At 43.6% G+C, this 23,589-nt stretch overlaps 1 protein-coding gene across 2 annotated transcripts in view; it reads left to right on the forward strand.

Moving 5' to 3' along the window:
- DPF3 (double PHD fingers 3) overlaps positions 1-23,589 on the forward strand; it is a 186,281-nt gene that overhangs the window by 93,736 nt on the left and 68,956 nt on the right. For both annotated transcript variants that reach the window (XM_081890788.1, XM_081890789.1), the window contains exon 3: positions 8,940-9,047. In XM_081890788.1, the coding sequence (XP_081746914.1) occupies positions 8,940-9,047 (108 nt within the window). The remainder of the gene's footprint in view (positions 1-8,939; positions 9,048-23,589) is intronic.

Consider the following 23,589-nt stretch of genomic DNA (forward strand, 5'->3'; position numbering starts at 1 on the left):
TGGTTTGAAACAGGGACAGGCGATTGAGGGGCTGTTTCTCTCCCCCCTCCCCCCTTCCATTTTTTTCTCAGGATGTTAAGTATAAGGTGTTCAGCTACAGAAACAAAACAAAAAAAGCCCACCCCACAATGCATCATTGCAGCCATGACTATTTACATTAACTGGAACAATTGCTGCTTGCCCCAAGTGGGCTGGTAAGTATCCTGGCACCCTACTTTAACATGTGCTGCATCTGCGTTCCCCGCTCCCCCCCATTGCCATTATTCTCCTCCTCTAGATCAATGCTTTTAAGCTGCCAGTTGCTGCTGCTGTTCTGACCAGGGAACCTTTGCCTCCCCAACCTTAAAAAGACAGCCACTCTCAGTTTGAGTGACCTAATTCTTCGTTGATGGATAATGTTGTAGAAGAATGTAACTCTCCGTGGTGCAAAGCTATATAAATGGCACTTTCAAAGTGAGAAGGAGATTGCCAAATGCCCCTTATTTTAAAGACAGCCGGTCTTTTCACAAGGGATGTTGTCTTTGTTCCGGAGTGATATCCTTATAGCACTTAATATGAGCCCCTTATTTCAGGTTTTAGATGCAATACAACACTGAAGAGAACTGAAACTGTGTCTCTGCAGTGACAGGTATTTCTGAACTTTTGATCTCACAACCCTGAAGAAGAGAGAAGAGGTGGAGGAAGAAACTTTGCAATGCCTTTTTGCCCATTTCATTCCACTTCATGTGTCACTTTGAGCTAATCAAGTGGGAAAGCTCATAGTGAATGAATCAGCTGTTGGTTTCCACATCGCCTGAAACATATAAGCTTCCTCTAAAGAGTGCCTGGTGTTCCTTCAGTCACAGGTGGCACTCAGAGGCCAGTCCTAAACAAATGTTTTCACTAGAGCTGACTTCTCCAGCCAAGTGCCCTATGGGTGTTTTGTTGTGGCAAATGGGGTAGGACAGAGCAGTGGCAGCGCCCCACCTGATGTGTTGTAACCAGCATGTTAGCTGGGACTCATGGGAGTTGTAGTCCAAAACCTCTGGAGGGTACCAGGCTGGGGAAGGCTGCTCTCCCGCAAGTATGAGTATGAGCTTCCATTCATCTCTGGAATGAGCCACTGTTGCCACTATCAACATTTTCTTAGTATTTAATAAAACAAGTAGGTCATATGGAACAAAAGCAGGGCAAATTAACTTATATTTTAAAAGTAGCTGCCTTGACATTACTTGTGACCCTGTAGTTGTCAGATTGAATAAAGGAATGGATTCCTCTGCCTTAATTATTCTGCAGGAGGAAGGTATGTAGGGAATGTCATTTCCCCATATCTATCACAGTAGTATGAAGAGTTCCACTCTCTGAAGATGCCATTAAGGGTACAGTGGTGCCTTGGTTCCCAAACGGCTTGGCTCCCGAACAAATCGGCTCCTGAACGTTGCAAACCAGTTTGCGAACTTTTTTTGGAAGCCGAACGTCCAACGTGGCTTCCATTGGAAGCTCCTGCAGCCAATCGGCAGCCGCGGTTTCGTTTTAGAATGGTTTCAGGAGTCGAATGGACCCCGGGAATGAATTCAGTTCAAGAACCAAGGTACCACTGTATACCTACACAAAAATATTTTTGCAGAATCTATTATAGACATGCATACAGTGTTACCTTGGTTTAAGAACAGTCCTGTTTAAGAACGATTCAGTTGGTAAACTCTGCAAAACCGTAAATAGTATCCCAGTTTGAGAACTTGACCTCGGTCTAAGAATGGAATCCGAATGGTGAAAGGACACCGGTGGCAGGAGGCATCATTAGGGAAGCGCGCCTCAGTTTAAGAACGGTTTCAGTTTAAGAAGGGACTTACGGAATGGATTAAGTTCATAAACCGAGGCACCACTGTACTGTGAAAAATTGGTGGATCTGACTTGGTGCTGTGTGCTGGATCATGTTCCTCTTTGTCCCTGTTAACATCTCACCTTTTCTATATATTAAGAGGTACTGCGACCATGTTTTCAATGAGATGGTGAGCTTGTTTCTGGCCTGTACCACTTCAGGCTGCAAGTGCTGGCTTACGTGGGTGAATACTCTTCCAAACACACAAATAAAAACCACTGCCCATCGAAAACTAGATTCAAAGATGAGCCTTGGCTACATGCTAGTTTTCTAAGTTATATATAAATATATATATACTTAAAAATTGTCTGGGGAGCTCTTAGTAATGTGGTCACCTAGTTGCAGTGTAAAGCGGTGCAGGTCTTAAATTTATCAGCCCAGTGGTAAAACTTGGTGTGACATTGCATTGTAGCTGCCATTTGCCCCACTGGGGTAAATGCATAGATATCACATGGATTCTGGTAAGTGTCCGCCCCCACTCTACAAATACCCAAGAGGGAGGGTGAATTTACTTGGAAGGAAGCACAGTGGGGAAGTTCTGCTGCTTGATCAGAACTTCTGGATCACTTTTGGTTGGTTCCTGAAAAAAGGCTTGAGTTTCCTCCAAAGTCTCACATGCAAGTCTGTACACTACTGCTCTCCCAGTCAAGCACAGCATCATCTAATGGTGCATCTAGGTGGCAAGTGCATTCTTCCCTTGCTCCTTCTTTGCCACAGCGGGTTGTTGAGTCATACAGCTATGAATTTATAGAAACTCCCCAGGGGAATGGTAGGGATTTCTCTCTCGCCCGCAAACACCACTGAACTCAATTTAGGAATATAGTTGTGATGAAGAAACAACATTTGTAATCCCTGCAATTAAAGTAGTCTGGAAGAGCCCTATGACTTAATGCAAATTAAAATAGCATAGCATTCTTGAGCTCTCTTTTCATACAATTTTTAGATGATATAAAGTGGGATTCCCCCCTCAACAGACTTCATGCTTATGGGCTTAAGTGAATATTCTCAAAGCTGTGATAGGGCCCTTCAGAAGTCATAGCAAAAAGGCGAGTCCTTGCATTTCCTCTGTGGGTTGACCACATATTTTCTGTAGAGTCTGAATGTCTTCTGTAACTATGTGGTAAACATACCAAGTGAACATAGTCAACTGTGGTTCTCCAGTTTTTTTGTTTTTAAACCATGTCCACAAAACATTATAGAAGGGGCCCATGGTTGAATAATTATAATGTGTCGTGTTGCTGGCAAGGAGCATATGAACTGGGTCAGTTACTGACTATTGTCCCAATAATACAAGGAAATTTGTGACAAAGCACAGGTTGATAAATATGGGGCAGAACTCCTAGCAGCTTAGTTCCCACCCACCAGATGGGAGCGCAAGATGCCTCTGACTGTGGACCTGAAGACTATGTTCTGCAACCACTTCTCTTCCTAGTATTCAAGGGAAACCAGTGTTGTTCAGTTCACCGCAGCCCATTTCCTTTCTTATAGAAATGTTCTTAAATATTTTTTTTAAGCCTGTGCAGACCAGAGAGGACATACAGTTGGTGGAGTTTCTCACCTTTGAAGAATCCCCAGATGGAGAACAAAATATTTTTTTTATTCTTCTTATGATTTATTAAATAGCCTCCTTACCCTAGGGTAGAAGTTTAAAGCTCACTTGCAGTAGCTTGATACAGTTGATTCCAGAGAGGTTGCGATTTCTAACCTGTTTGTGAATCACTCCAGAGTTTGTCAGCCTTGAGAGGAGAAAGGGTGGGCCAGCCTAATTGCATGCAAAGCTCTCTTGTCAGGAAGTGTGGATGCTTCAGAATGAAAGCTACAGTTAGATGTGCAAAATTTGACACCCCTGTCTCCATTTGCTTATGGTGAACTTGAGAGAGAGAGAGAGAGAGAGAGAGAGAGAGAGAGATTTATTAAGGGTTTAAAAAAATCATTACGCTCGTTATTGTCCATATTGATACATATTTCTTTAGAAACTTGCCAATAGTTCCATTTGTTTTACTTGGTTCCCATATCTGGGTCATTCTTTCACATTGCAGCTATTTAGCATGGTCACATTAATTGTGAATCACCACCGGCAGCGTCCAACATGCTGAAATAATCTCCACAATATTTTATGTGTGTTTTTGCAACTATTTCACATATAGCAATTTTGACAGCCATGCTATCTAATATTCACAGTCTGCAGCAGCTTGATGATGGTGGGGAGATCACCACAGAGTTGTGTGCAGGTGTGTGTGGTGAACCTCTCTCAATAAATTTGATTCTTCATGGTGGCATCGTTTAGCACTAACTTCTCCTCACGGAATGGAGAGGGATTTTTTTTTAAAGCAAAGTTGGCCGATACAGTCAAATCTTACTCAGTAGTGGGCTGTATATGCATGTGTGGTGGCTATGCCCAGTTAGGAAATCGTTCTGAGATAATAGAATCTAATATTCCCACAGAAACTCTTGTATGAGTTTCTGTTATATAGCCTAATGTTCTAGAAAAGTACCAGGATCTTAAATGCCATGAAAAAAAACAATTTCTTTCTCACTAATGGCAGCAAAACTAAGAGCCTAGTCCTATGCTTTACTGAACAGCTATGATCATCCCCCAGTGATTTCAGAGCCCAGGCAGGTTCATATGGGACAATATGGTTCTTCAGATCACCTGGACCTAAGCCATATAGGGCTTTATAGGTGATATTTATTTATTTAATTTATATACCACCCTTCATGGAACACGGGTGGCCTTGTGGGTTAAACCACAGAGCCTAGGACTTGCCAATCAGAAGGTCGGCGGTTCGAATCCCTGCGACGGGGTGAGCTCTCGTTGCTCAGTCCCTGCTCCTGCCAACCTAGCAGTTCGAAAGCATGAATAGGTACCGCTCCGGCGGGAAGGTAAACAGCGTTTCTGTGTGCTGCTCTGGTTCTCCAGAAGTGGCTTAGTCATGCTGGCTACATGACCCGGAAGCTGTACGTCGGCTCCCTCGGCCAATAAAGCGAGATGAGCGCTGCAACCCCAGAGTCAGCCACGACTGGACCTAATGGTCAGGGGTCCCTTTACCTTACACCACCCTTCCTCTGAGGATCACAGGGTGGTTTATACAGGGTGATTTTCAGAATAAAAACAAAAAAATTAACACAACAACAACCAAAACAGCAACCCCTCTCCTAGCTTAAAAAGCCATAGGTTGTTTAATTAGCCAAAGGCCTGAGAGAAGAGGAATGTTTTCACCTGGTGCCTAACGATGTGTAATGAAGGTGCCAGGTGAGCATCCCTGGGCAGAGCATTCCACAAATGGGAAATGAGCATTTCACTGCAGGAAGAAGGCCCTTTCTTGTGTTGCCACCTTCTGGACCTCTCATGGAGGAGGCACACGAAGAAGAGCCTCAGATGGTGATCACAGGGTCTGGGTTGGTTCATATGGGGAGAGGCGGTGTGATGGCCTGGGAATCCGATTCAGAGGCTGAACCAGAGGAATCCCAGCCTGCACAGGAGTCCCCGCCTCCAGGGCTGGCTGAACTGGGGCAGGGCCTTGATTCTGAAGTGCCTGCACCTGTGCCGGATCCTCAGGAGCAGGCACCAGGTGAATCCACTCGGGCTCCGGAGGTGGTTGAGGACTCAGTGCCTACAGGTGAGTCTCCCCCTGGGCCCAGTAACCCTTCGGCCTCTCCTGAACTGCAGAGGCTTAGGGCAGAGAGGCGAAGGGAACTGGTTTCTCCCAGGAGGAGTGCTTGCCTTAAGGCCAGGAGAGGCGGGTCTCCTGGGGGTTGGGACCGCCCCTGGCCTCAGAGAAGATAAAGGCCAGTCAGCCTGGTCCCAGGTTGTGGGAGCAACGTTGTTGTTGAGTACCTGTTCCTGCCCGGACCCAGACCTGACCCTCCAGTGTTCCTGTCCCCGCCCGGCTTCGGACCTCGCCCCACTCCTTGTGAACTGTTTCCAGGCTAGTGACCCAGGACCGGACTTTGACTATGCCAACGGTAACCTTCCCCCCGGGGCCAGCACAGGTGGTCCTTGAGGTATTGTGGTCCTGAGTCATTCACAGCTTTATAGGTCAAAACTAGCACTTTGAATTTTGCCTGGAAAGTAATGGGCAGGCAGTGCAGTCAGGCCAGGATCGGTGTTATATGCTCTAACCATCTTGCCAAATTCTGCACCTGCTGAAGTTTCTGATCCATCTTCAGAGGCGGCCCTATGTTTAACACATTGCAGAAAACTAACCTAGAGGTTACCAGAGCATAGATAACAGAAATTAGGCTATCCTTGTCCAGATAGGGGTGTAGCTGGGCCACCAGCCAAAGCTGATGGAAGGCAACTGCACACTACAGAGGACACCTGAGCCTCAAGTGACAGCAGAGGATCCTGATGTACCCCAAGCTGCGTACCCGCTCCTTCAGAAGGAGTATAATCCCATCAACAGCAGGCAATCTCCCATCCATCCTGTTTAGGGAATCACCCACTAACAGTGCTTCAGTCTTATCTGCATCGAGCGCTTTGAATTGTGCTTGGAAACAGCCAACGCTGTAGCTAGGTTTATTATACAGGTTATTTCCAAGCTAAATTCAACATTCTGCTGCTGAAATATAAATTCCTATGTGGTTTTGACCTGAGATGCCATGTAGGAATGGAAGAGAAATTTGTGTGGCCTGCATTTTAAAGCAAATCAACCTAAGCCCCCTCCTCACAGTCGGAGCTAAGTTGGGGAAAGACTCCAGAGACACCATTTTTAGAACCAGGAAAATTTGCTTGATACTACAGCATTACTATTTGCATGCCAGGAAAATAGCTTTCCAACCCCCTGCCCCCAGCCTCTTAAATATTTTAAGTTGGAAATATTTTAATGTGTTGATCCGGTAAAGTCTGCCCTGAAATCTTTATTGTGAAAGGTGCTATCAAAACCCATAGTGGTTCATTCCACTCCTCCTTTCTGAAATGATACCCAAAGGTAGGATGCAAGCAAAGGTTGCCTTCAGGCCAAAAGAGCTGCTTCCTCTTGCTTAATTATAAATTTAGCCCTGTGTGGGTCACCCGACAGAGACAGATCTAAGAACTAACTCCTGCAAAAAGAAAGAAAGGAAAACCACAAAATCCCACCAGTACCAGCTCTGTCCTTTCATCTACTGCTGGGACTATGACCCCCAAGACCATCAACCATATTATCAAAGCCACATTCACTAGAGCATTCTTCAGTGCCTGTCAGCGATGCTCCTGTGGCACGCCCATGAGCCAAGCAGTTCACCCTCTAAGTGAGAAAATGAATGGACATGAATAATAGGGTATTAGAAATGGAAATGTCCAAGTGGAGCAGTTTTCAGGCTCCCCGGGGGGTTCTGTCTCTGACCTTAAGATTGCCATGCTTAAACAGAAAGGCTTAGAAGAGAATTAGACTGAGAAGGTGCCCAATTAGAGTTGGCTTACAATTTTGCTACTGTATCTCTTGGTCTAAATAAGGGCTATAAAAAGTAATTGTCCCCCACGTGATAGCTGCTTTTGTGCTTTGATGTTTCAGCAAACGCAGAACCCTGCTAGGTTCCATGCTTTTTTGGGGAAATCGTTAAATCTTACCTTGTTAACCTAGTTTTTGCTCCCATGCACCTCCACCCATGTGTACTTATCGGCTCTTGCAGTCTTTTTACCTATTGCAGCTCATGCTACAATTAACAGGTTCTTCTTCAATGCCCTGCAGGACTCATTTGTCTTTTGTACTGGCCAACATAAAGTCTAGACTATATTATAATACTATATTATGTCTCTTCGTTGATTTATTTTAAATGTCATATTTTTTTTTCTTGCCTCCCCAATTTTGTCAACTGTTTGTCACACCGTTGCTACTATTGTTAGTATACAGTGTTCCAGATCTGTACACAAGGTTAGTTTGCTAAAAGGCTACCTTTTTACATATTACCATTTTCTCTTGGTTGTTATGAATTTCTAATACCTATTGGGCATACTTGCAGCAAACTAACCGATTTTCAATGCTCAGTCTACAAACTTGTCGGGATTCTTTTTTTAAGTTGTCATGCCGTAACTCTGGATTCTGCAAAATGCAGCAACAAACTCATTTCTCCTGCAGAGGAAAACAAAACCTAAGCCGTGTCTGCATTAAACTTCAGAAATTCACATCCGTGAGCCCATCTTGACATCATGCTCCCCAGGCAAGCCTCCTCTGGTGCCACTTAGCATGTCGCAACTGCTGCTTGCCAATGTTCTCCCAAGTAAATCTTACAGTAAGAAGACTGTCTTCTCATGCCTACTCAGAAATAAACTCTGCTAGCTTTCTTTAGCAAACTTAGACTTTGTTCACACTTCCATTCGCTGTACACTCACTGCGTTTCCAGTGCTGGGTTTTTAATCAGTGTTCACAAGGCGCTATCCAAAATGCATATGTATGCTGTACATTGTTATAAAATACTACTGTTTAATGCAACTTCACATCAGTTGCGGTCCTTGAGCTGTCCGTAATTCATCTCTAGCCAAGGTGTGAGCACCTTTGCGTAGGGTAAAGACATCTCTGCCTATCAATGTTACCTGGTGTGTACACACACAAAAAAAGCAAATCAAACACTAAGGAAGGTATGTTGATGTGAACAGGTGGCGGGGCGGGGGGGGCTGTGAAACACACCGGGGGGGGGGAGAATGACTTCACTACACTCCAAGGCAGTAATGTGAACACACCCTGTGTCTACACGAGATTTGCATTCAAATGTGCATGCTGTAAATCAACCTGCTATAAGCTGTTCTGGATTCATACCATTGTGCAGCTGAGTGGTGTTAGGGATGCTGTGGACCCATCGCTAGCATGATTAATGTGCCGCATGAATTTGGGACCACTCCTGGTGCTGGGGCATCTAGCATTACACTTGCTACATCCAGTGACATCCAGCTATGGAAAGATGATAAGGAGTTTTGCAAGGCTCTAGTTGGTTATAATTTTGAAGAGGTGCTAAAAACCCTTCAAAGACAAGATGTAATGAAGTGTAATTCCAGAGGTGAAGAAAGAGTGAGATTCTAGCAAGGCTAATGATGATTTGACAGTGAAACAAAATTGTGTGTGTTTTAATTGTTGTTTTTTCCGTTCCTTCTAACCCTCAGGATTAGCACCAGGTCAGCTCTACACGTATCCTGCTCGTTGTTGGCGCAAAAAGAGACGTTTGCATCCTCCTGAAGACTCCAGGCTGAAGTTACTGGAGATTAAACCTGGTAGGTATTCCTCTTGATGTAACTTCATGACTCTGGCAGGCACAACCTCAGGGCTTTTGAACTTTCCTTTCTGTCTTTGCCTATCTCCTGTTTGCAAGCAGAGAATTTTGCTAAAATCCATTGTGTTTTTTAAAAGGAAAAACCCATTCATTCAGAATTTAAGTGCGGCTGTAATTTATACCAGTCTTGAAAGACCTACATTGGCTCCCAGTACATTTCTGAGCACAATTCAAAGTGTTGGTGCTGACCTTTAAAGCCCTAAACGGCCTCGGCCCAGTATACCTGAAGGAGCATCTCCACCCCCAGCGTTCAGCCCAGACACTGAGGTCCAGTGCCGAGGGCCTTCTGGTGGTTCCCTCACTGCGAGGAGTGAGGTTACAGGGAACCAGGCCGAGGGCCTTCTTGGTAGTGGCGCCTGCCCTGTGGAATGCCCTCCCATCAGATGTCAAAGAAATAAACAACTAGAAGACATCTGAAGGCAACCCTGTTTAGGGAAGTTTTTAATGACTGATGTTTTAATGTATCTTTAATATTTTGTTGGAAGCTGCCCAGAGTGGCTGGGGAAACCCAGCCAGATGGGTGGGGTAGAAACATTCTTATTATTGTTGTTATCATCAACATTATTATTATTATTATTATTATCCAGTGACGTAGCGTGGGTTGTCAGCACCCGGGGCAAGGCAAGTAATTTGCGCCCCCTAACCCATGGATTTGTGCCCCCTAACCCTAACCCCCAGATGTTGCGCCCGGTGCGGCCGGCCCCCCCTGCACCCCCCCACGCTACGCCACTGTTATTATCATCATACTGTGGGAAACTGCAGTATTTATGTTGGGGCCAAGTGTTTTTCTCAATTTTAACACTTGACGTTTGGGAGGGAAATGTATCTCTTGAGTGTTATGCCTCATGATGGCATATCCTAATAAATGTTTGCTAAGGCTCCATTCATCCATTACAGCCATAGCATGGTTGTCTGTGAAACAACTGTGGGTGCAATTCCATATGGGAAAATATTTTTGTGTGTTGTAGTTTCCTACATAGTTTAGCAGATAATCACAACCACCTGAAAAAAGTAGTCATGCAGCTCTTGCAATGCAATGTGTAGGAAACCCTTCAATAATGTGTGCGTGTGTGCTTATATGCATGGTGTGTCACAAGGAATCATGGGAACTGTAGTTTTCACTGAACTGAAGGCAATCCATGACAGTGACACACCTTGAATGTAGATTGTAAACCTGAGGACAAGTACCGTCCTAGTGTTGACATTTGTAAATGATATAAAAATGCTTCAAACAAATACTTAAGTAAATAGAACAATATAAATGCGTATGTATGCGTTCCTTTATATTTCCAGCTTTGCTGTTTTCTGATTTCCTCCTCATTGCCAAGCTATTAAGAAATGAAGAAGGGGAAATCCTTGTGCTTCTTTATTGTTAGCAGTTAAAGCACTAGCAGTTTCTAGTGCTTAAATATTCACCAGAAGGAGGGTGTTCTCATACTGTTCAGTTTTGGAGAGGAGGAGCACCTGGGTGTCTAATTGTATCTTTACTCGCAGGATTTACTCTTGATAAAATCCCACAAAAGTGGCAGCCTCTTCTGGGCAAACAGGAAGACTCCAATCCCTATTGCAAGCCACATAGAACTAAACTGGTGTGTGTGTTTTGTGTGTGTTTTCTCATTTGTTCAGATTCCATTTTCTTCACCAGAGAGAGAAGACCCAGTGGTAAAGAATAGGTCTTCTATGTTTGAACCATTGCAAAATTTGGCATATTTGGATCTTAATTTGGCTTAATCACATTTGGCTTCATCACAGAAAGTAGCCAGACGGTCAATAATGGAAACCAAACTAAAGTCTGTTTAGGATACTAACTGAGATGTGCAATAAATCTAACCGCAGCAATCCTAATATCTAATCTATCTATAGCATGCTCAACACTTAGTCATGTCTCAGCCACACAAAAAATAAAGTATTTAATGAATAAACCCAAAAGCCTTTTTTCACATTAGCATATTTCTACAACTCCTCCCTCCAGCCATACAGTAGAAAATGGGAAATCTCTCTGAAACCAAATGTCATTGTCCAGCACCGCACAATTTAATTTATGTGTCTGTCTGTACGTACTCATTTAACAGTAATTATGGACTCTTTTATCTACTGTGATCAAATGCTAAGTAGCTGTTTTCGAGTGCCCTTTGACTATGGTATCCTGGGAGGCTTGTTCACTCTGATGCTGTAAGATAACATGATCAAGAGTCTGGTGATGTTAATTCTTGTCTGAATAGAAAACCCAACAGAGTCATATTAAACATTTATTTATTATGGCAGAAACAATGTCTAAGTTCATCTGCAGTATCAACTTGAAATAGTGATTTAGTCACATTGTGTTCTATAAAGTATTTAGGAATTACAAATAGTTATCTGTGAAAAATCAAGGAAAGGTTTTTGGAGGAGAGAATGTTTCAGAAGAACATTGTGGCAGCATACCACAACAACCCACAGTAAATTTTATGCAGCATGCTCAGCTTTTTTGATAACCTTGTGGGAAAGTACCAATATATCAGAGAATCCACAAAGCTGGGGGGGGGGAGCAGAGGGGAGGAATTGTCCCAAGGGAGTTTCCCTATTGCCCTCCTCACTCTCCAAGAGGAGGTTGCAAGCTTTTGCAAGATTAAAGGTGTTAGCCGCAGGTCTGAAAAGTCAGCTAATCTGCAATTCATAGCCCTTTTTAGATGCAAGGAGAGCATTTCTTAAACTTTTAGTAATTGAAGCATATGTTCTTCTGAATTTAAATTCAAATTTTCCATCTGAAGAAGTTTATGTGGAGAGTATGTAAAAGCAAGAATTATTTCTCCTCAGAAGACTCCATAAAGATTTGTTTCTGCATGAGTCACTAATCTGGGCTTGCCTCTTGATTGGAAACAGGCAAGTCCAGAGCAGTAAATCTTGCAAAGATACGACAGGCAGCCTCTTCTGTGGGTGGATGACTTGGCCAAGGACACAATCTGAGTATATATGCCAGAGCTCTGAACACAAAACCAAGCCTCCTTTTCTTTGACCAGACAGATGGCTTGCTGAACATTGCTACTATCCCTCAACCCCGTATTGGCAGACACAAAAGGAAAAACTAATCCAGGCAACCTCACACAGCGTTACCACTCCACATAATGCATCTTCCACTTATTGGATTTGGCGCTGAACGTGTGATGATAGCCACTACGAATTCAATCCTATACACATCTATTCAGAAGGAAGTTCCTCTGAGTTATTCCCAGATAGGTGTGTGTGGATACCCACCTTAGTTAGATGGCTAAAAAACAACAACAAAGCAGGGATTTGGAAAAGAAGTCTATCAGCTAGCTACTGGGCCTGGGTCAAGTGGGGATGTTTTAGGAATTCATTGGGTTTTTGTACTCCAGTATGAACCACAGTTTCTGGAGTAATGTGCAGATTGGAACATAGCTATCCCTCAGATTTTACAGTATGTTTCTTTGAATGTTGCAACATGTATTTTGACATGGAATACTTTCAAAATATTTTATTTCAGTCTGTCTTTAAATATGATTTTTTAAAATAAAACCACAGATGAATGTGGGAATGAGGCAGAATAGATTTAAGAGGGATCATATGTGAAAGGAACTTGGTCTGCTTTTGACCATTAAATGCTCCTTAGAGCTTAGGACCAGGATATATGTCAGACGACCTACCTCCATATGTACCTACCCATACTTGAAGACCTTAGGTGGGGAGCCTCCTTTGGGTGCACTCATCAAAAATTGTGAGGCAAATGCCTACCACAGAGAGGGCCTTCTCAGTGGTGGCCCCCAAATTCTGGAGTGCTTTCCACAAAGAGGTTTACAGATATGCGTTTACTTGGAATGCCCCAGCTCTCCCACCTCCAATTTAGAGAGGTGGGAAAGCACAAAAACACAACATGATGGGCATGATGAGCCAGCCCTCTGCCTCTGTGGTGGAACGCAGACTGTGTCCTGAGGGGCATGGACTGAATGTGATTCCTCTGCACAGCCCATTGCACAACATTCCAGCATGCCTGTGCTGTATTAAAGTCTCAAGTGCACGTGCACCCATTGAATATCTATTGATTTACAGTGCCTGGTAATATGAACGTGTGATTTATTTAGGACCCACAAAGGAATATTGATTTTTTCTCAAACCTTTTTGACCTTAAAAAAAAAAAAAGGCAATGCAGCCTGTGTGGTCTTTATGTAAAGTAAACAGTGGCACAAGGTACAATCGTTACATTTAGGCTTGTCTTCCTCCTTTTAAGATATTTCTCTCAGTCCCTCCCCCCCCCCCCGCCACCTCACTGTATCCTAAGCTGTGAGCCAACCTCACTCCTCCCAGCTACCCAGTTAACTTTTTCTTGGGTGTGCTCGGAGAAGTGGGTTTGTGAGCTCTGTTTTCCCTGCTTTTTGCTGCTCAAACAAAACAGACATAAATTCTGGTTTGAAGGCAGTTGCCTTTCTTCTCTTCAGCTCTCTCTCCCCCACCCCCAATCTTTCAGGCAGGCTATTTCCTCCTCTTCCCTTCTAGTCCCCCCTGTGTTTGTTCAAACGTTTTGAAGAGGGGTTTTTGATTTTAGAAATTAGAATAGAACGTATCGTTGCAATTCTATTCTAATGGGGCGGAGGAGGAAGAAAGAGGGTAACATTCACTAACAGAATAATGCTAGAAAAGAACCAGCACCTGTTTCTTATTAAGAAGCAGTGCTGAACATAGATGCTGGAACCAGGGAGAGCCAAAGACCAGGCATTTCTCTTGGGAGAGACGAAGAGGTGCTTGACTGTCCCTTTCTGAGGCCTTCATGCGTCACTGTGGAGTTTGAACTGCCCATGGCTTAGTTCATTCCTGAGAGATAGCAGGTGGCCTTCAGCAGAGAGGGATTCTAATCTGAGGAAGCAAAATACTTTGTACGTGGTTTCAACTGCCTAACTGATGTCCTTCATTCCGTGTTACTGTCCTTAACTGTTTACAGGATTAGCATTTTCACCAACACACCATTTTGGGGTGTGGGGGGGGGAGGAGAGGGCGATCTCCTTTCTTGTAGCGAGTGTAATACGGCATCTGGGTTTATGTGTGTGTAAGGTTAGCCCTGCTTACATGCAGATCTCTGTTTGCATTCCTGTGTTCAGCTCGGCTTCTGTAATCACATTTGTTTTACTGGGCAAAAGGTCTTTTCAATGGTTTGTTGACTCAGGAGGAGACTTGGGAAGCAAAGAAGGGCTGCCAAGGTTTTTGTTATCGCTTGAAAAAACACAACTCTCCCCAGCTAATAACCTTCCCTCTTTTTATCAGGTGTTAGAAGGTGTGTTCTATTGTATGTATGAGTGTGTATAAGATCCTAGACAACTTCAAATAGCCTTGAAAAGGTTGAGGGTTAATCCTAACAAGCGCCGGGCATACCTCTTTCTTTCATTTCCACCAATCATCACTAGTGATACTTTTGCTTGTGCGCATGCCTAGATCTAACCTTCAGAGGCTCTTCCCCCTTCTGAATCCCAGCTGAGAGGCTCCCTTGGCATCCATGCTCTCAAACTAGGCTGGCCAGATGCAAAAGAGTTCTCTCTCCCTTTCATAGTTCTGTAGAAGAGGGAATATTTCAGCAGTCGTAACTTATCAATCAAGCACTAGAGCAAGAATGGAAAGATTGAGTGGGGAGGGGGGGTCTTAAAAAATAAGGCAGCTCAGATGAATTGCTATCTCCATCACTGCTGTTCTGTCATGCTCACTATTGTGGAAAACATTTATTTATTTAACATGATCCACATATCATTTTATTGGGGGGGGGCGGATTAGAGTGGGATGCGCACATAGAAAAAGTGCAGTACCTTCAATGGATTGAATAGTTGGTTGCAATTCCAGTAATAACTTTCAGTGGAAGAGCAATGATTGGGTAGTGCAAGGTATCACCCATCTGGAGGTACCCTTTGACAGATAGCATGGTGGCATACAAACAAATAGGGCTATGTGGAAGTAGAACAGACGTGGTCAATGCCTGCTCCGTTAGGAGAGAGAAGGGACGTGGGTGGCACTGTGGGTTAAACCACAGAGCCTAGGACTTGCCGATCAGAAGGTCGGCGGTTTGAATCCCCGCGATGGGGTGAGCTCATGTTGCTCAATCCCTGCTCCTGCCAACCTAGCAGTTCGAAAGCATGTCAAAGTGCAAGTAGATAAATAGGTACTGCTCCGGTGGGAAGGTAAACGGTGTTTCCGTGTGCTGCTCTGGTTCGCCAGAAGCGGCTTAGTTATGCTGGCCACATGACCCGGAAGCTGTACGCTGGCTCCCTCAGCCAATAAAGCGAGATGAGCGCCATAACCCCAGAGTCGGCCACGACTGGACCTAATGGTCAGGGGTCCTTTTACTTTTAGGAGAGATAGGGTGCAAACAGCTTAACGGGAGACAGATCCAGTGTGGTATGGCAGTTAGATTGGGAAGGCACAAGTTCAAAGTTCACAGGCTATTCTTGGGCCAGTTACTAGCCTTCAGCCTAAGCTACAACACAGTGTTGTGGGGATAAAATGGGAGATGGCCAGGATAAAAGTCTAATTGATAGGTTGACTGATATTGTCCGTTTGGATAAAGCATCCCCCCCCCATGGTAATTGCAGATTACACACCTTCCCTGTACCACACAGTTTGCCTTTTTGATATATGAAAATCCCCATTTACACAGCACCGGCAATACTCATTTTTTTAGCTCTGGAAATGTTTGCTGCCTTCTTTCTGCGCTTCTTGTAACATGTGACAACTTACTATTTTACCAGTGGCATTCAGCTGACTTTGCTTCCTGTGATTTAATAGCAAAATTGCTAGTCCTTCAGAATGACTGCCCCAGATATACTCTTTAATGAATCTAATATGTTATATAGAAACGTAACATGGCTACTTCCATCTGTGAATAAATATTTGACGTGTAATCTGCTTTTTGAGATAACACGTTGTGTAAGATTTACTGCATTTTTTTTTTACTATGAAATAAGCCACATTCTCTGAAAAAATAAATGTCGCTCTACTTATCATTACCAAAGTCCTCCCTGCCTCCAGCAGTGTTGGGGGTCCTGTTGCACTTTTTACTAGATGGACAGGCAGAAGATGCAGATGGAGACAGCCTATAGATCAGATCTTCCCCCCAATGTGTAGACAGGGCAGAGTCAACAGGAGGCGCAATGGCTGGACTAGGGAGTGTAGCACCCTTCTTTCTCCAGAGTGTCTAGGGAAACCGAGCCCAATTGATGGGGTATTAATAATAATACAGTAATAATAATAATAATTCCATGTGATGTTATTTGCATGGTGGGGAAAACATCTGGACAAAATTACAGGGGAAAAACAAACTGTTGCTTCAGAGTCAAACTTCAGTGCTTCTCCAGTATTTTCAGAAGAAAAAGATTTGTTTATAGTGCTTGTTTGCCTTTACACCATAAGTAGTTCCCATGTCTTCAATTTGTAGAATTCATTTTTAAAAAAATATATATATTTCCATGCTTTGAATCAGTACAGAAAACTACTGTTTTAGGGCCAGCAGAGGGAGTAATATTACAGAATTTATTTTGTGTGTATGGGGTTTGATTCTGCTTTCATTTAAGCTGATGTATGTCAGAAGTGAGTTTGTTCATGGGATTAACATAAAAACGTGCACTTAAATTCCTGATTGCTACACCAAAAGCACAGGTGCAAAATAGAAACGTATAGCCATAAAAGATCTGTCACTTTAACTTTTTGTAACTCCAGCCAGTACAGGTGCTCACATTTGTGACTGCAATGCTAGCCCGTCATTTATGCAGGTGATGGGAGAAATGTGCACACTGCTGGAAATTTTTAAAAGTTTTTAATTGCAGCCAACTTCCTGGCTGAATAAGCATGCTGCTTTTATATGGCAAAGTGTTTTACCTATTCTGCCACCTGAGTGGCAGCAGTAAAAACTTCCAAAACTTTTCTGGTTGTGTGAGCTTATCTCCCTAGTGTGCAGGGATATGGCTGTCTAGGATCCTGGCCCTGGGTTTTCATGTGCTGCTGTGTTCATGCACTTCAAATTTGTAGCTTTTTACTCTCTTTTGGGAAGGAAGGGAATACAGACATACTGCTAGTTCAATATACTCTTTTTCTAAGCAGTTTAGAGAATGATGGGATAGGCTCTCATTCCCAGATCTTCTGCCAATCCTCAGAAAAACTACAGCCTGGTTCCTGCCTCCATGTTTTACATTGGCATAGCTAGCCATGTACTGTATTTTTCGCTCTATAAGACGCACCAGACCACAAGACACACCTAGTTTTTGGAGGAGGAAAACAAGAAAAAAAATATTCTGAATCTCAGAAGCCAGAACAGCAAGAGGGATCACTATGCAGTGAAAGCAGCAATCCCTCTTGCTGTTCTGACTTCTGGGATAGCTGTGCAGCCTGCATTTGCTCCAAAAGACGCACACCCATTTCCGCTTACTTTTTTAGGAGGGAAAACTAAGTCTTATAGAGCAAAAAATACGGTAATTGTTCTAGGCATGGAGTACAGTGGTACCTTGGGTTAAGAACTTAATTCATTCTGGAGGTTCGTTCTTAACCTGAAACTGTTCTTAACCTGAGGTACCACTTTAGCTAATGGGGCCTCCTACTGCTGCCGTGCCACTGCCGTGCAATTTCTGTTCTCATCCTGAAGCAAAGTTCTTAACCCGAGGTAATATTTCTGGGTTAGCGGAGTCTGTGACCTGAAGCGTCTGTAACCTGAAGTGTATGTAACCCGAGGTACCACTGTACTATAGCTAAAGGATGTCACACATCAAGATTGGGTAGGAAGTATGAACATTGTTTCACCCATTACTCTGTGGCTCTGTGACTGCAAGTACAGTGGTACCTCGGAAGTGAAACGGAATCCATTCCGTAAGTCCGTCCGACTTGCAAAACGTTCAGAAACCAAGGCGCAGCTTCCGATTGGCTGCAGGAAGCTGCAGCAGCCAATCAGAAGCCGCGTTGGATGTTCGGGTTCCAAAGAACGTTTGCAAACCGGAACTCTCACTTCTGGGTTTGCGGCGTTTGGGATCCAAAACGTTCTGCTCGCAAGGTATTTGGGATCCAAGGTACGACTGTACTAGCAAGCTCTTTTATGCCTTTGCTAAAAATGTCTGGTCCTATGGATGTACCAACAGTGTAATAAGCCCATGAATGTCACTAGCTGGCAAAAAATGTTTGTAGTCTGTTGGGGGGTTGACAGAGGAGGACCAGGGTACTCCCATCATTCCTGCAGCAGCCCACTGCATTTCTATACTGGGTCTAGAGGAGGGATCCTCCATATCCTCCAACTTTTTTCTGATGAAAATAGGGACGTCCTAAGGGAAAGCGGGACATTCTGGGAACAAATCAGAAACCTGGACGGCTTTTGCAAATCCGAAACTGTCTCTGGAAAATAGGGACACTGGAGGGGGGGGCAGGCGTCTGATCTTCCTCGGCCCAGTATACCTGAAGGAGCATCTCCACCCACATCATTCTGCCCGGACACTGAGGTCCAGCTCTGAGGGCCTCCTGGCAGTTCCCTCACTGCAAGGAGTGAGGTTACAGGGAACCAGGCAGAGGGCCTTCGTGGTAGTGGCACCCGCCCTGTGGAACGCCATCCCATCAGATGTCAAAGAGATAAACAACTACCTGACATTTAGAAAACATCTGAAGGCAGCCCTGTTCAGGAAGGTTTTTAATGTGTGACATTTTGATGTATTTTTAATCTTTGTTGGAAGCCACCCAGAGTGGCTGGGGAAACCCATCCAGATGGGCAGGGTACAAATAATAAATAATAATAATAATAATAATTATTCCTTCCTCTGGTAACCTGCTTGGCTTCTATGCTGGGCACAGGAGAAGGCTAGAGCACGCCACCCCTCCTTGTCTACCTTTTGAACAAGACTCAGTGGCAGTTATTTTTTAAAAAGAATATTTACAATGACCTACAATTTAAAAAATGCAACACAAAATCAATAACTATCAGTCAATTAAAGGGATTGGGAAGCCACATTGTGTGCTACACCCACCTGCTAGAACAGCAGCTGAAACTAGTTTTTGTGATTTGACTGTGTCATTTTTTAAATTTAGAGCTGTTTTTTCTTTCTTTCAATTTATATGCCATTTAACTGTAGTCATCTCTATGTGGTCTACAAGTAACAAGTACCAGAAGTTCCCTCCAAGCTGTTGGTTTTTTTTCCATGTGCAAAAACATCATATAGGTATGATTCCAGTATGCCATACATTTGTCCTGAGTGTCAAATATAAGCTTCTCTGTGTGGTTTTTTTAACTGGGAAAACTGCATGGGGAAAAGGAATAATCTCTTCCCCCAGAACTATGGTCCAAAACTGCTCCAAAACTACCCCTGCTGGTTTCTAAGACTTTTAGAAACCATGGGGGGAGCCTGTAGTCTGGCCCCTAAATATGGAGATGTAATAATTTTTAAAATTATTTTTACCAAGCATTACTGGGGAGACACGATTGGCCATATCTCCCATGAGGTGTCTAGTTAAGCCAGAACTCTATAAAGTTGATGCAGTAATAAGTGTGTAAGGAATCAATGCAAATTTTCATATGTGCTATGTGTTAAAAGAAATGTGGAATTGTATTTCATTAAAATGTGATCTTTTAATTTTATTCTGTTTTATAGGTCTCTTTGGCAGATTAAACTGTTTAGGAGGTTGAAATACGATAATATTTAAACAGTGATTCTCCCCCTCCTCCTCTCCAGTGTATACTTTCAATGAATAAGCAATAAATGATATTAAATTCCATTTTGAAATGTTACAAGCCAAGTTTTATGGATACATAGAGAGCAGTAAGAGCTAAAAGATAATTTTCCTTTGTCCCCATCTATTATTCTCCCCTTTTCTTCAGCGAATGTTTTCAATCTGTCATCTTTATTCTTCTCCCGGGTAAACATTTTACAGCCTCATAATCATTTTACACTTGATGGATATTAAATATGTTTTTTACTGGTTTGCAGTTCATTTCAATATTTCCCTACATTTTGTACTTCATGTCCTAATAAAATGCAGGTATTTTATGCTAAAACATTCAGACCCGGCAAACACCTGCACTTTCCAAGTAATAAATGCATTTGTATGGGGTATATGGAAGTGGGTACGCATGGAAAGGAGAGCTGATGTAATTTACCCTGAAGCAAGATATATGTATATGCTGTGGTTTGTTAAGGCCCCACTCAGAGATCATATCTCTAATGCACTATTTTTTGAGTTCATAAAGTGAGTTTGGTATTGCATCAACATCTGGCAGGGAAAAATAACTAAAGTTGCACCTGTGTATATATGTGAAGGAATGATAAGGGATGCGGGTGGTGCTGTGGTCTAAACCACTGAGCCTCTTGGGCTTGCCAGTCAGAAGGTCAGCGGTTCAAATCCCCACAACGGGATGAGCTCACGTTGCTCTATCCCAGCTCCTGCCAACCTAACAGTTCACAAGCACACCAGTGCAAGTAGATAAATAGGTACCGCTGTGGCGGGAAGGTAAACAGTGTTTCCGTGCGCTCTGGCTTCTGTCATGGTGTTCCGTTGTGCCAGAAGTGGTTTAGTCAAGCTGGCCACATGACCTGGAAAGCTGTCTATGGACAAACGCCAGCTCCCTTAGCCTGAAAGCAAGATGAGTGCTGCAACCCCATAGTCGCCTTTGACTGGACCTAACCATCCAGGAGTCCTTTATCTTTACCTTTACCTGACTGCCAGTGTGCATGAAAAAAGGGGGGGCAGTAATATGCTCTTAAATGGGCCCAATATTGGGAGAAAGGAAGATGGTTAGGCCAGCCTGAATTATGCCTCTTAAGAAGATGGTTATAGGTGTGCCTGAAAAGTGGCTTGTCTTTATATCCTATCCATAGCTGTCAACTTTTCCTGTTTCTTGCAAGGAATCCTGTTCGGAATAAGGGAATTTCCCTTTAAAAAAAGAGAAACGTTGACAGCTATGATCCTATCCCCGTTCCACTTTGAGTACAGTGGCTTAAACTTATACTTCAGACTCCTATGACTTTAGAAATACTACCACAAGAAAAAAAGGTAATAAAACAGCACCCTGTGTAGAGCCAATCGATTTATGATCATTTAACAAACAGCATATACTATAAGAAAGAAAAATAGGTGAAGTTTGGATTGTGAGTATCATAAGCAGAAGACAAAGTGTCACTCTCTGTAAGATCCCTTTCGCTAGAATGAAGTTCACCCTAGCAGGGAATTTAAAGTAATGCTGTACCCACAGATGATCCTTCACATACACCTGTCATTGTAATCTAATGCTCATTGCTCTGCAAGGTGCAAGCACAGCAGGAGAACTGAAAGCAGTGATGTTAGATCTGTATGTGGTGCTATGGATTACAAGCCTGTCAGCAAACAATGCTAATGTTAACTTGAGGGTATATGCCTGCAGCTGCTGTATCTGCCAATAATATGGTAAAATACACATAGTTTATGGGGCTTCCCCCCTCAAAAGACTTTCGTGCCATCTTGCAGGGCAAAATCATACTGAGGTGGCTTCTGTTAAAGCCATAAAATACAATAGATAAATTAAAACCACAATGTAAAACACTATGACATTAAAACCTAGTTCTCCCTGAATTTCTCTGAAAACAACATTTTGGAGCAGATGTTTCTGCTCAAGCAAAAAGGAAAAAAAATTTTTTTGAGGGGAGATTAAAGTTTTGATCAGGCAAATTCCTCACTAGAGGCGAGGGGGTTTCCCTATCTATCTAATTCTATAGTTTTGTGATTCTAGCTTTTCATATCTGAAAGGACAAATCAATCAACTTCCTCTTAGAAATGATGCCTGAAAGGCATCTAAACTGTCAGCATGATGGCTTGAACCAAAGCATACCTAACTTCTCTTTGCAGTCCTTCAATCCTGAATCTTAATAGGTCTCCTACTGCTTTGATGCATGCAGAACACGTTAATGGAGATAAGACGTCTCCCAGCCCACTGTGCCGTTTGGGCTGTTCCGTCTTCCACACTAGCTGGAGAAGAGCAGCTCACCAGCCAAAGATATCCATAGATTGATGAGCTTATTACATCGTTCGCTTCAGCTCCTAAAGTCCTTTCCTCCCTCGCCGGCAAGGCACCTAGGCTAGGCCTTGCTCATGTTCTGCAGACAGATGAGTACTGTGGGGGAGCGGGGTGGGTGGGAAGGAGAAGGAACGTAGTTTAATGAATCTCATGGCCAGATGTTAACGAACGAACACACTGACCTTGCCAGAGTACCCAAAGGAGCCTGCGCTCCCCTTCCTTCTGAGGGGCAAGGCACCCCAGGTGGCTCCATCTGCCTGGTGTTTATCTGTCTTTCTAAAAGGAACATGACATGCCTGCATTTGGCACGGCTGTTTAGAAAAGACATTTCATTGCACATCAAGGGCAGATGACCAGTCATTCATCTCCGCAATGTGGAGCCTCTCTGCAGCCATCAATCTTTTCTCCCAAACCCGCAGCTTCTTGGCTCCTCATTAATCAAATGAAGAGAAATACAGAGGCACCACTACTCACCCCCTTCATTATCATTTGCTTTTCTCCTCAGATGCAGTTCTCCTCCCCTCACAGTCTTTACTATTTTTGGTCAGGGAAGGCGGAGGCACTGAGAATAATTTATTGAGTGTGGGGATTTGTCTCCACTTCCCACAGTTTATGCTGTCATTTGGATAGATGGCAGAGGCTGATAACTCCCATGTTTCACTTTCAGATACGCACGGTCATATTCTGGGTGTATTCTCCAAAAGAACTGCCATGCTGCTTTTGCTAGATCAGTCCATCTGGTCCAGTCCTCTGTGGCCAGCCCAGCAGTCACAAGCAGATTGCCATCTCTTCTTCTCTGGGCCAAAACCTTCAGTTCATCAGCTGAATCTGACCAGTTCTCTCTATATCCTCAGGGCAAACAGGCCCATTTTACTCTCTGCTGTGTGTTTCCATTTCTGATTTTTTGCACTATGAACCTTTCAGCTATGTTAAGGCTTCCAACTCTATATGCTGCATTTTTGGCTAAAGCTCCCCACCCCCCGGAATGATACCCCAGAGACTTTGAATGTTACCTTGTTCACAGTTTCTCTTTTCTCCCACCGTTCTGATTCTTGCTGAGCCCGCAGGGCACATTTTCCCCATCTGCATATTCTCTGCTGCCAGAAATCTTGTTTATTTCAGTGCTCGTATTTTTTATCTAAACTTTATATAAAAGCTTCTGGCATACCCTCCGGGAGCAGGCAAAATTTCCCTTTTCAGACGACACCTTATTGGTATAATAAAATTACACATCTCTTGCCACCATTTGGGAAGACTAGTGGTGCTAATGACTCCTTGGCAAAACTCTTTCCATATCCCTGCAAATAGCAGGGACAGGGAACTCTTTCCGGACCAGGGGCCGCACTCTGTTCCGAGAAACCTTTCAAGGACCATATGCCGGAGGGGGGGGGGCAGAGGCAAAAGGGGGCATAACCCAGAATGTAAATTTTATCTTTGTACTGTACAGTGGTACCTCGGATGCTTCAGGTTACAGATGCTTCAGGTTACAGACTCTGCT

This window comes from Podarcis melisellensis, assembly GCF_964234715.1.
Source record: "Podarcis melisellensis genome assembly, chromosome: 1".
In the NCBI taxonomy this organism is placed as follows: domain Eukaryota; kingdom Metazoa; phylum Chordata; class Lepidosauria; order Squamata; family Lacertidae; genus Podarcis; species Podarcis melisellensis.